General features: G+C 45.5%; 1 protein-coding gene across 4 annotated transcripts in view; it reads right to left on the bottom strand.

Annotated features, from left to right (window-relative positions):
• Window positions 1–11313, bottom strand: part of SYTL3 (synaptotagmin like 3) — an 81725-nt gene extending 70412 nt beyond the window's left edge. Inside the window, exons 1-2 of one of the 4 annotated variants that reach the window (XM_070043520.1) lie at window positions 10713–11313; window positions 7967–8185 (exon numbers count right to left, since the gene is read on the bottom strand). In XM_070043520.1, coding sequence (XP_069899621.1) covers window positions 7967–8185; window positions 10713–10822 — 329 coding nt within the window. In that variant the 5' untranslated portion in view covers window positions 10823–11313. The remainder of the gene's footprint in view (window positions 1–7966; window positions 8186–10712) is intronic. The other 3 variants (XM_070043519.1, XM_070043518.1, XM_070043517.1) reach the window with 3 other exon arrangements.
• Between the last annotated feature and the right edge of the window lie 1700 nt (window positions 11314–13013).

Here is a 13013-nt window from a genome sequence, read left to right as displayed (position 1 = left end):
AGAAAAGGCTACCGAAGGCATCCTCAGATAGGCAATGGCTTAGGACACATGCCACCCACGTGCTCTTCTAGGAAGAAAAATCTTTGAAGAGACACTTCAGTTCACTGAAAATGAATCAGAATAAAGGACCTGCAAATTGGGAAATCATGGTCTCAAAGATACCTGCATCCATGAAACAGTGCAGCAGTGGAATCATCTAAAATCGGTAAATCCACCCATGACTTCTATTCGGCACTAGGATGCGCTCTTGGTCTGATCTATGGACGTGGGTCTGTTATTGTAGAAATTCCTGTGAACACGTGACTGGAAAGGACGTACAAGCCTGTCTGGTATCCCTACGTCCCCAGTATCCTTAACTCTCACGGACATTTCAGCCCAGAGTTTTAACCAAGGCAGCACTTCACCACCATGCTGAGTGCCAGACTGGGAAAATGGCCTCCTGGCACTGACCTTCCTGCAGGGCGAAAAGTTTCAGCTGAACTGAGTGAGCTGACTACTTTGAACATGAACTCAAGGGTATGGAAAGCTTACTCATCTCAAAAAGGCTTTAAAAGCAAGACCTGCCATGACTAATCAAGTGCTGACCACAGAAGAAATTTCAACTTCAACACCAACAATAAAAATGATACTCAAACTACTGTGTAAACATTCCCTTCAGTAAGCACAAAATAAGCTTTTCAAAAATAAACTTTTCCAAAAAGTATCCCACAGGGCTTCCCTGGTGGCGCAGTGGTTGACAGTCCACCTGCCGATGCAGGGGACGCAGGTTCGTGCCCCGGTCCGGGAAGATCCCACATGCCGTGGAGTGGCTGGGCCCGTGAGCCATGGCTGCTGAGCCTGCGCTCCGCAACGGGAGAGGCCACAACAGTGAGAGGCCCACGTAACACACACACACACACAAATCCGCCTCCATGAAAAGGAAAGAAAGACATAAGGAAAAGACAGGCTGAAGTGAAGAGACAATAGACTAGAATAAAGGAAGATTTACAAAACAAACAATGCAAACGCAGAACAAGCTGTTTTACCAACAGGAAAGAGCAGAACGGAGAGTCTGGAAAGTTGAATCAGTTATGCTTTCACAGAACATGAGAGAAAAAGATATTAAATATTGAAGGAGAAAATAATACAAACGTAGGATAGAGAACAAGGCCAACCTAAGTTATTCCCGAAGAAGCCAGGGCAAGTGGCATAGAAGAATAATTAGACCGGACTGAAGAAAACGTTACTGAATCAAAAAATAAGCAAACTCCGACCTCACACCCATTAGCGGCTACCATTAAAACAAACAAACAGAAAATAACAAGTGTTGACAAGGACGTGAAGAAACTGGAACCCTTGTGCCCCTTGTGCACTGTTGGTGAGAATGTAAAATGGCACAGCTGCTGTGGGAAACAGCATGGCGGATCTGAGAAAATTAAACATAGAAATACTATGGACCCAGCAATTCCACTTCTGGGTATGTATCTGAAAGAACTGAAAGCAAGGTCTCAAAGAGATGTTTGTACACCCATGTTCACAGCAGCATTATTCACAGAGCCAAAGGGTAGAAGCAACCCAAGCACCCATCAGCAGATGAAATGGGCCAACAAAATGTGATTACATACACGCTAAGGAATGTGATGCAGCCTTAAAAAGGGAGGAATTCTACAAGACGCTACAGCACGAATGAACCTGGAAAGCAGGATACTTAGTGAAATGAGCCACTCACAGAAAGACAAACACTGTATGATTCCACCTATGTGGGGGACCTAGAGTAGCCAAATTCACAGAGACAGAAAGTAGGACAGGGGCTGCAGGGCCTTGGGGTGGGGGAGGGAGAAATAGGTAGAAATGTTTAACGGTTACAGGTTCAGTTTTGCAAGATGAAAAAGCCTGGAAACGGATGGCGTGTTACCTAGCCGAGTTGGTTTGCCCGTCGCGCAGCAAGCCGAAACGCCGGGACGCTGAGGTTAGCAGCAAACAGCGCAGAGACAGGGAACAGACCTCAGATCCACCTCCTGGAGGGCAAGGGGCTCGAGGCATTTATGGGATGAAGTAATTAAGAAGCAGGGCGGTCTGAGCGTGGGGAGCGTGGGGAAAGGTGATTGGAATAAGGTGGGTCATCGCCCTTCTGCGCAGTAACTAGGCTACAGGTCTATGCACATGGGAAGATGGAGGAGCTCAGCACGACCTGAGGGTGGAGTTTTCTGCCCTCTGCCTTCAAAAGGTCACTGCCCGGACGCTTGCGCATGCCCAGTTGGAGGGTTGGGCCAGTCTTAACCAGTTCAGCTCAAACGAGACGCAGCTGACTCCAAGTTCCTGGAAAACAACTGTGGCAAACATCTCACTGTTGAGGACAATAACGGAGGGCATGTGAATCTTCTAGATGACCCTAATGAATTAGTGGAGACCGGTGAAATGGATTTGACTAACGATTACCCATGGTTTCGAATGTATTTAATGCCACTAAACTGCACACATGCAACGGCTAAGATGCTGAATTTTAGGTTATGTGTATTTTGCCACAGTAAAAGGTAATTTTTAAAAAAACAAAACAAGCAAATCCAAGAGACAGGCAGCTCAAAGGAACTTTCCTTCTTCCATAAAAATCAGTGTGGAGAGACTCGGACCCAGGCATGTACTGGAAACTGTTTTCAATTACAAGGATCCAGCAAAAAACCAATATGCTTCTAGTACATAAAATCCAGGTGATCAAGAAAGAAAGAAAAATAAAGCTAGTCTCCAACGTCTGTCACATTAAATTCCAAAAGACAACGATAACACATTAACTGAACTTTGAGATGAAAAGTTGGGACTTGAGCTTTAAAAGCCAGTGAGGTCCTTACTCATGAGAAAAGGCTACCGAAGGCATCCTCAGATAGGCAATGGCTTAGGACACATGCCACCCACGTGCTCTTCTAGGAAGAAAAATCTTTGAAGAGACACTTCAGTTCACTGAAAATGAATCAGAATAAAGGACCTGCAAATTGGGAAATCATGGTCTCAAAGATACCTGCATCCATGAAACAGTGCAGCAGTGGAATCATCTAAAATCGGTAAATCCACCCATGACTTCTATTCGGCACTAGGATGCGCTCTTGGTCTGATCTATGGACGTGGGTCTGTTATTGTAGAAATTCCTGTGAACACGTGACTGGAAAGGACGTACAAGCCTGTCTGGTATCCCTACGTCCCCAGTATCCTTAACTCTCACGGACATTTCAGCCCAGAGTTTTAACCAAGGCAGCACTTCACCACCATGCTGAGTGCCAGACTGGGAAAATGGCCTCCTGGCACTGACCTTCCTGCAGGGCGAAAAGTTTCAGCTGAACTGAGTGAGCTGACTACTTTGAACATGAACTCAAGGGTATGGAAAGCTTACTCATCTCAAAAAGGCTTTAAAAGCAAGACCTGCCATGACTAATCAAGTGCTGACCACAGAAGAAATTTCAACTTCAACACCAACAATAAAAATGATACTCAAACTACTGTGTAAACATTCCCTTCAGTAAGCACAAAATAAGCTTTTCAAAAATAAACTTTTCCAAAAAGTATCCCACAGGGCTTCCCTGGTGGCGCAGTGGTTGACAGTCCGCCTGCCGATGCAGGGGACGCGGGTTCGTGCCCCGGTCCGGGAAGATCCCACATGCCGTGGAGCGGCTGGGCCTATAAGCCATGGCCGCTGGGCCTGCGTGTCTGGAGCCTGTGCTCCGCAACGGGAGAGGCCACAACAGTGAGAGGCCCGTGTACCGCAAAAAAAAAAAAAAAAAAGTATCCCATACATTTCCATTTTTAACTAGATGTTTGGTAACATAAGGCTTCAAAGGCTGTTAGGTAATCCTTACTCTCATTTGGCCAACGGATAAAAAGAATATCACGATCCTTTATGTAATCATCATCTGTCCTGTTCCCACAGAAAGCAGTGTACCTACACCACGTGAAACAACCAAGCTTTCTCGTGAGAACTAAAACAGATGCTATCTCCAAATCAGAGCTAAGAAGAAAAAGCTGTATTTCAAAGAACAAAAGGCTTTTTCTCTGGGAAATTAATCTTAGTGGCTAACCTTTTGAAAATTTATGGCTAACCTTTTGAAAATTTAGTAATGTACAGCTATGTGAAATATTTTACTCAGTATATTTAACTTGTCTATGTACTCTTTCATGTGAAACAAATTAACATAGTTCCTATCGACAGTGCTAAAAATCAGATTAGAAAAAAGAAGAAATCAAGTCTTGAAACAAAGAGAAGCAGTAGAAGAATGTCCCTTTAGCCTTGGCACCAAGCTAAAATCCTTCCTTGGCCAAATCTGTTAAACCGTACCTGGCATTCAATTTCTTTTCAATCTTTTATAGAGTTATACCTTTTCCTCACTTGAAGGGCAGAAGGATTTACAATCATGATTTGGAATTATTCTATTCTCATACATTAGTTATTTGCCTTGTGGATATAAAGTGGTGATTCGGTGTTTTACCGAAACATGAGATTATGAAAATACTGGGAGTATCAGTCTGAAATTTGAAAGATGACATTTTCCAAATTCTAGGAATCTGACTCTCTCTTCTTTCCTTCTCCCAAATCACGCCTCTTTTGATGGCTCCTGCTAAGGATAACACACGGCCCCCATCACTGGAAGCAACTTTCAACCAACCTTCCCTTCTAAGTCCTTTCCGACTTGCCTTTGTTTACCTAGTTCTTTCTGTTGCTTCTCTTTTACTCTCTATTTCCTTTGGTTCTTCCAGTTAAGCATGAAGAGCTATCAGTTTTGCTAGTCCACAGAACTGTTTTTCACTTTTCCCTCTTTCATCCCCTATGACCAAGTTCAATCACCCCTTTGTTGAACTCTCCCTCACATTCCCCATCTCTGTTGCCGCCCGCCTCATCCCTTCACACCTCGTTCACTGAAAAGACTTTCACCTGCTTCATTCACCTTCCTCTTCCCCTCCTGAGTCTGTCCTGCAGAATGCAGGCAGACTTTCACCTGGCTTTCCTCTGGCAAAGTGCGTATGCTCACACCCCATTTCCTGCAGCCTCCAATCCAAACTCTTCCGAGTGGCTTTTAAGACCCCGTCCCTCCGGGCGAGTCTCCCAGAAGGCAGGAGAGAGAGGAGATCAAGAAGGGATGGGATAGATTAGGAGTTTGGGATTAACAGATATACACTACGATATATCAAAGAGATAAAACAACAAGGACCTTAGAAATTTAAAAAGAGAGAGAAAGAATCATTTCTTTGATATATATCCTTCCAGATAATTTTGTTTATGTATCTTTTTTAAAATGAAAGAAAAGTGTACCACAAGGTTTGATAAGCTGCTCTTGAAATTCACAACAGCTGGTATGCATCTGTTAACAGAGCATCACATTGTTAATGACTCTGTAATATTCTACTTGATTGTATGTGTTCATTTTTACCATTAAAAATAATTTTGGATCACTCACAGTGATTTAAAACAAAAAGAAGAGACGGGACTCTGGAGACCTGGTTCTAGGCTTACTGACCTCACGGCCTTGGGCTCCCTTGTGTCTCTAAGTCTCCGTTTCTTCCCCTATAAAATTGGGATAACGGTGGTAGCTGTCACGTAAGATTGTTTGAAGATTTAAATAAAACATTTGGTGTCAAGAAATGCTTAACACAGCCTCCCACACGGTGAGTGGTCCACTCTCATGCCCACGACATTCCCTCTCCCGGACAATGTCTGTCTCCCTCTCTAATCCCGACCCGCTTGCAGAAATGCTCCCACCTGGGTGCTCTGGGAAGTCACCTTGAGCCAGTTCAGCCCTCCCTCGCCTCTCCCTCCTCTGAGCTCCTGGGGTCCTCAGCAGAAAACCTGCTCAGAAGGCAGAAACCTCAGGTGTCTCCTGGACCCTCAACACAAGCCCGAGGCCAGTGCTGGTCACAGGACTTTGGCCCTGACCACAGCAATGTGTACATTGGTTTTGCTTTTTTAAATCGCTGCCCTAGAGCTTCTTCTTTCGTGACTTGAAAACCTATTTTCTCTCCTGTTCCCACAGCAGATCCACTTCTCGAGGAATGAGTCTCAGGCTGAGGAAGAAGCAGGGAGAGGAAAATGATAGGGTCAAAAACCTGTCCAGGACCCAGTTCAGTTGTGACTATCGTCTACCCTCAAGTTTTCCCAAGCCTTTTCTTTGGTTTGGCCCCAGGATTGGAAGGCAGCCCAGCGTGGACAAAACTAGAGAAAGAGAGAGCAGAGAGCTTCGAAGAAAGTAGGCGGGGAGGGGGGGAGTTGGGTTATAAATTACTTAGCTCTCTCCCCAAGCGATTTCCTATGTCAGTTCACTCAGAGCAACGCAGTCATCTTGGATATTTTGGAAAGCATCCTTATTTCAACATAAGGAGGCTGGGGTTTCAGAAATCACGCTTCGTGAGCTTAGAGCGGTGAAGTTACAATGCCCCGGGCATGGTGCCCTCCAGGGCAGAGCCTTCAGCGGGGCCAGCTTCCTGGGAGGTTGCCTCAGCCCCTGTCCTATAACCCTGTGGCTTATAGCTAACCACTAGATGAAGAAAAAGTGCTGAAGAATTTAATACCTTACGACGCAGTGTTTATCCTTAGTGTTTATCGACCAAATATATATGGTTGACTGGAGATCTTAGGACCTTTCCTCCTCTCTCAAGAGCCCAGGCCTGCTTGAGCACAAGTGCGGGCCAGGCGGCTCACAGTAAATCTTGGTCTTTCCCTCTCAAGCTGAGAAAAGCCTGCAGGGCATCGGCTTCACAAACTGAGGAAACGCGAGATGTGCGGAGATAACTCTGACCACGTGGGAGTGACCTGGCGTGCTGCTTCAGAGAGGGGGAGCTTAGGAACAAGGAAATCTGGTTGAACAACCTGCCTTCGAATGACTGACTGAAATACATTAAGCCTTGCAAAGGGATGGGAAATTTAAGGAGATGAATATCAGGATATGCCCACAGACACAATCCTCCCGATTTAGGGGGAGAGAAAACCCAGCTGCTGTGCCCACACTGTGTAAGCACCTCTCACAGTCTCAGCCCCCGGGGCACTCACGCATCTGCAGCAATATTTACAAGTTGTTTTCAAATCTCAGTCTCTGATTTCTCTCCTAGGTTCACACCAGACGAACATATCTACCTCTCATAAGTTCTGTGATGTCCTTGTGCACGCTACCCCACAAGAGGCAGAAACACTCCCCGTGTTTCCAAGGGATTGGCAACCAGCCTGTTCGTGCTTCGGACGGTGTGAGATCAAGCCACAAATATGCTTTATCATTTTCAAAAATGCCAATTCCATGTTTAAAATATTTTAAAACCTCACAACATCAAAAGATTAGAATGAATGTAGACTCCCGCTATCACTAACAGAAAGCACGCCCATTTCTTGAGGAGAGCGTCCAGTGCAGGTCAGCGTGCCTCCTTCAAAAGGCCTTGATAAAGCTGCACGGGACACGCTAACATTCTCTGTGTTACAGTTCACTCCACTTTTCCTCAAAGAGATAAATTAAGCTCTAAGAAAACTAACAAAATGAACCAGTTAAGAAATTGAAAGGAATCTTAATTCCTACGCTAACTGATCCCCAGCCATTACAAACAAACTTTTGTAAATTAAAAAAAACAACAAAACTTTTTTCATATAACAAAACGCATTTTTTTTTTTTTTTTCGGTACGTGGGCCTCTCACTGTTGTGGACTCTCCCGCTGCGGAGCACAGGCTCCGGGCGCACAGGCTCAGCGGCCATGGCTCACGGGCCCAGCCGCTCCGCGGCATGTGGGATCTTCCCGGACTGGGTCTTCCAAACCCGTGTCCCCTGCATCGGCAGGCAGACTCTCAACCACTGCGCCACCAGGGAAGCCCTCAGAACGCATTTTTGAATTACAATAACTTCCACTTCTAGAAAGGCAGCTCCATATTAAGCACTCGGCAAACATTTCCCGATTAAGTTTGAGGAGTGACAGCCGTCTTTGTCAACAGTTTGTCCTGGACCATCTCTGAGGCTCCCTGGCCCATCCTCACCTGTCCTCAAAGCACACGGTGCACTTCCAGGCGCGGGTCATCCTCAGGAACACTCGGCACTTGGCGCACACGCGGTGGCTGCAGCCCTGGCACACGGCCCCCCGGTTCAGCAGGAGCCCCAGGGCCTGCCGGCAGCGGGCACAGGACTTCTCTTTGTACTCCTGGCTCCCGCTCTTCGAGCCTTTCCACCTGAGATGCTGCAAGTGTGTCTTCAGTTTCCTGTGGCCCAGAGAGTTAAATGATAAGAAGCGATTGAGTGGAAGGACAGATGCCAGCCAAATTCCTACATGGCAAGGGCCCCAACAGCACCACCCATGGCGAGAAAGAAGGGGCTTTGGCATCCAGCACCCCCAGGTTCCAACACGGCTGTGTGAACCAGGATCTCTTGCGACGTCTCGGAGCAGAGGCTCAGAGGTTTTCTCGGCTGTGCAAGCCTTACCTCCCAGGGTTGCTGTGAGGATTAAATGGCAAAGCATAAACACTATGGCTGGCTAGGTTCATCCCTCTGTGCCCAAAGGGCATTATAACAGCAAGCAAGGACAGTGAAAGAAGAGGAAAAATGCAGAAAATGGCATCAATTCTAAAATGCAAGGCAGGGAATGACCTGTAAACATACAGTATACATGCCTGCTATTGTCTTAAGTTCCCCAATAAAGTTATTTAGCTGATGCTGTGCTTTTTTTAATGGAATAAATTTTTTTAAAAATGTTTTTATTGGAGTAAAATTCCTTTACAATGTTGTTTAGTTTCTGCTGTACAATGAAGTGAATAAGCTATATGTGTACCTATATCCCCCTCCCTCTTGAACCTCCCGCCCCGCCTTTCTCCCGCATCTAGGTCATCACAGAGCACCAAGCTGAGCTCCCTCGATGCTATGCTTTTGCTACTGTTTTTTATGGGTGGTCAGTTACTTTCAGTCCCTATTTCCCCAGGACAATAGCCCTAGTACAAAGGGACATTACATTGGACCCCAGGAGGTATCATTAGCCAGAATACTCTATGAAATGTCTCTGTTACTTACTTTTATTATTATTTTTTAATTTTTATTTTTTATTTTTTTTTGGCGGTACGCGGGCCTCTCACCGTTGCAGTCCCTCCCGTTGCGGAGCACAGGCTCCAGACGCGCAGGCTCAGCGGCCATGGCTCACGGGCCCAGCCGCTCCGCGGCATATGGGATCTTCCCGGACCGGGGCACGAACCCGTGTCCCCTGCATCGGCAGGCGGACTCTCAACCACTGCGCCACCAGGGAAGCCCTACTATTATTATTTTTTTAATTTTTATTGGAGTATAGTTGATTTACTTACTTTTTTTTTTTAATGCTTGCTCTCATGTCCTTTCTTTTTTTTAAAATCTATTTGTTTATTTTTTGGCTGCGTTGGGTCTTCGTTGCTGTGCGCGGGCTTTCTCTAGTTGTGGCGAGCGGGGCCTACTCTTTGCAGTGCGCAGGCTTCTCATTGCGGTGGCTTCTCTTGTTGTGGAGCACAGGCTCTAGGCACATGGGCTTCAGTAGTTGTGGCTCGTGGGCTCTAGAGCACAGGCTCAGTAGTTGTGGTGCACGGGCTTAGTTGCTCCGCGGCATGTGGGATCTTCCCAGACCAGGGATTGAACCCGTGTCCCCTGCGTTGGCAGACGGATTCTTAACTGCGCCACCAGGGAAGCCCTACTGTTACTTACTTTTAGAAAAGAGAAGCTAACCCCAAGAAACAAGCTTACATCCAACTTTCAGGATTTGCTCTAGAATCAGTACCCTTTGTAACAAAACTTTTACCACAGTATCCATGTTACTTTGTTGATATTCAAAACGGTGCTTCTAAATCACCGTAAGATCTTGAATCATCAAAGAAAACTCCATTTTGTTCAGTGTATTTTTTTAGTGGAATAAAGTATCAGTACACTTAGAGAGCTTTGGGATAACAGAGGAGGGTAGAAAAAGAACATTGTACCTTCTAGTTAACCAGAAATTTTCGCTCCTTCCAAGCATTTGGTGGTCCAAAGTTTTATTTTATATGTTTATTTTTCTTGGCAGACTCTGAAGGAGTTCTGCCATTAAAAACAAAGCAAAACCAAAACGCCTATTCCAATTACTTACCCTCTAGACCTCACGCTCTCCATAAACATCGATCGATAAACAAAGCATCAGCATGACAGCTAACCACGGACCCCGCCCAGCCCTGCTTTGTTAAGTGTTAAACTCATGTCCAACAGCCCGCGGAGCTCAGAGAGAGGAAAGAGGCTCTCTGTTGACAGATCAGTCGGAGAGCAGGCTGGGCAGGTTTCCCCTTCCCTCAAAGCCGGCTGGGAAGCAAAAGAGAGCAAAGAAAAGGACAGGAATGGATGCCAGCAGCTTTGCTGTTTCTATGACGCTTTCTTTGTGCCTTCGGTTACCACCAAAAATAATTTAGGAAAACCCTTAGCTGGAGGTCTTTCCCTTGAAGGGCGTATGAGAAGCCTGAAAGCTTCCCTTGAATTATTCCTGCCAAGTAGGCAAATGGACAAGCTGACAGACAGCAAACTCATCACAAAAAAAGGCATTATTTTAAAGGAAAAACAAAAGGCATTCTTTCCCTTACCATCCCCGAAGCTTAGTGACACAGCAAAGGTCACCTCCCCCATAGCCCTTCATTCCGACTCTTGTCAGACAGGAAGCTGAGTAGGCAACAAGCAGCAATACGCCAGGTAGAAGCAGCTTGCAAGCAGAAAAAGCCAAAAAAACGGAAGAATCCCACCCACTAAATGACAGCATACCGTATCCTTTCCTCCTCTATGTTTCGAACCTCCCGGTCCCGGTGCAGGACCTGGAGGATCACCTCGCGTTCTGATTCCCGGAGGGACTTCAGGCTGACTTCTTGGGCCATTTCTGTCTCTTCTTAGACCCACGCTGAGGTTCTACTCCATGGCCGCTCCTGTCCCGTGGATGAGCTCAGAGAGTCCAGTGAGAGTCCCACGTGCTTTTGAAAGCAATCCCTCTCCTATTTCATTGGCAGCTGTGTTGCTTGTGGCTCTTTTTTTTCTTTCGTTTTAACTGTGTCACACTCCTCAGGAGAAGGAAGTTCCAAGAGGCCGTCCCTCGGTTGGGATGGTCGCTCCCAGAGCCTCATGCCACCTGGGGAGCCTTTTCCCTGGGTCCTGCCGCAGCCTCTGACATCCGGCTAAGTCAAAAGCATATCTTTTTTTCTGAGGTTTTGCCAGAGATTGTTATAAATTATGCAGAGCCCCCTGCAGATAATTTCTGCAAAGCAGAAGTAATCCCCAATCTGAGGGAATTTACGAAGAGCAGTGAGAAGCGTATCAACGACTTATAGAAGTCAACCTTCCCCTTCATATGTTTACAGGTAGCAGTAATGATGGTTAAAAGCCCAGCCAGTTCAATACCTGTAGAAAAGACAATAAAAATGGCATCATTTTTCCTGGCTGATGTACCTATACTGCAGCATGAGTCCAGAAGAGACAAAATGCTCTACACAGACAGATCTTTGCATTTTCTGCCATGATGATAACGTAAGATTTTAAATTTTATTAAATTGGCCTTCTCGTGTTTCTAAAAGCCTCAAACTTACACACTTGAATTTTTCTAGTATGAATTCTGTATCTTGAGTGATTAGAGGCATATAGGTCTATCTTTAACGTACATCATCCTAATTGAAAGTACATTAGAACAACCATGTTCTCAACTGCTAACTGTAATTTTTGCAGTTAACTTCAAGACTCAAAAATAAACTGTTTAATCAATTAAGGATGTATAAAGGGATATCACCACAACCTCAATCTACCCATTATCTATGGTCTTTAATGGTTTTCAGTGGCTGCCTTATGCCCGGGGTCTTGTTTCTGGTTAATGCTAGTTGCCAGGTTCTGCATACGTTCCTCCTACTTTCTTCTGCCATCAGTGACGTTGGACACACATCACCTTCAATCTGTTCTTCCCCCCAACCAAGAGGATGGCATTGAATTGATAAAGCACTGGATAGATGCACGTCAGTGAAAAGCAGAAAATGCAGCTCTCATTGATGCACTTTCTAGAATGCCATTTTGTTATCAAATCTACATGGATTCCTTAGTAATAAGACTTCCTTTCAATTCTTTAGAAGCTAAACTCCCTTTGTTCGGCTGCAACAGAAATGCACATTATATTAATTTATGATTCATAGCAAATCAATGAATGAGAAGTTAATAGAACCCTAAGGAATCATTTCTTTAAGCAGAGATTCTTAATCTTTGGTCATCTGGTGAAGCTTCTGTATTTAAGTGCATAAAATAAAATACATTATTACAAAGGAAATCGATGATACTGAAATTTTTAAAGATTATAACATAGTAATAGATGCGTCCATTGATGCATGAAATCTAGCAGTGATCTAACAACTAATTTCAGAGTAGTGATGATTGCAAACAACGTTTTCAGATATCTGCAACACACAATGTGGCATAAAAATATCTGTGATTTCTATTTGTGGCAGTCACCAGTCCTGCTAGTTCTACTGTGGTTCAGTGCCTATACTCATAATTGCAGGAAATGCTAAATTTTAGTTACGGGTTAATGAAAACAATGATGTAAAATTTTTTCATGTCCAAGGTCATGGACCTACAGGCTAAGGACCCCTGGCTTAAGGGATTCTCTATCTGTCAGTTTCTCTATTGTAGGATAAAGTTAAAATATGTGGCCCACCCAAATTGCAGAGGTTGCATGAGAAGTAGGAAAGCCCAGGGCTGCCAGGAGACACTCCCGGCCTCTGGTCTCCAGCCAAGCAGTCCCAAGTGCCTGCTCCCAAAAGGTGTCCTATGTAGACGGTGGGAAAATGACAGGGACAGACAGGGACAAGGACTTGGGGCTCCAGCCCCACCAGAGTCAAAGCCACATCCCTCCTTGGGCCCGTGTTTCCAGATGAATAGACGGAGCTCCCCAAGGCTCTGAGTCTCTGGGAAAGAGGAAAGTGCTGGGGCTTCCCTGGTGGCGCAGTGGTTGCGAGTCCACCTGCCGATGCAGGGGACACGGGTTCGTGCCCCGGTCCGGGAAGATCCCACATGCCGCGGAGCGGCTGGGCCCGT

This window comes from Globicephala melas, chromosome 14 (genome assembly GCF_963455315.2).
Source record: "Globicephala melas chromosome 14, mGloMel1.2, whole genome shotgun sequence".
In the NCBI taxonomy this organism is placed as follows: Eukaryota; Metazoa; Chordata; class Mammalia; order Artiodactyla; family Delphinidae; genus Globicephala; species Globicephala melas.
The sequence above is the reverse complement of the archived record's forward strand: the minus strand, read 5'-3'. Positions and strand labels throughout refer to the sequence as shown.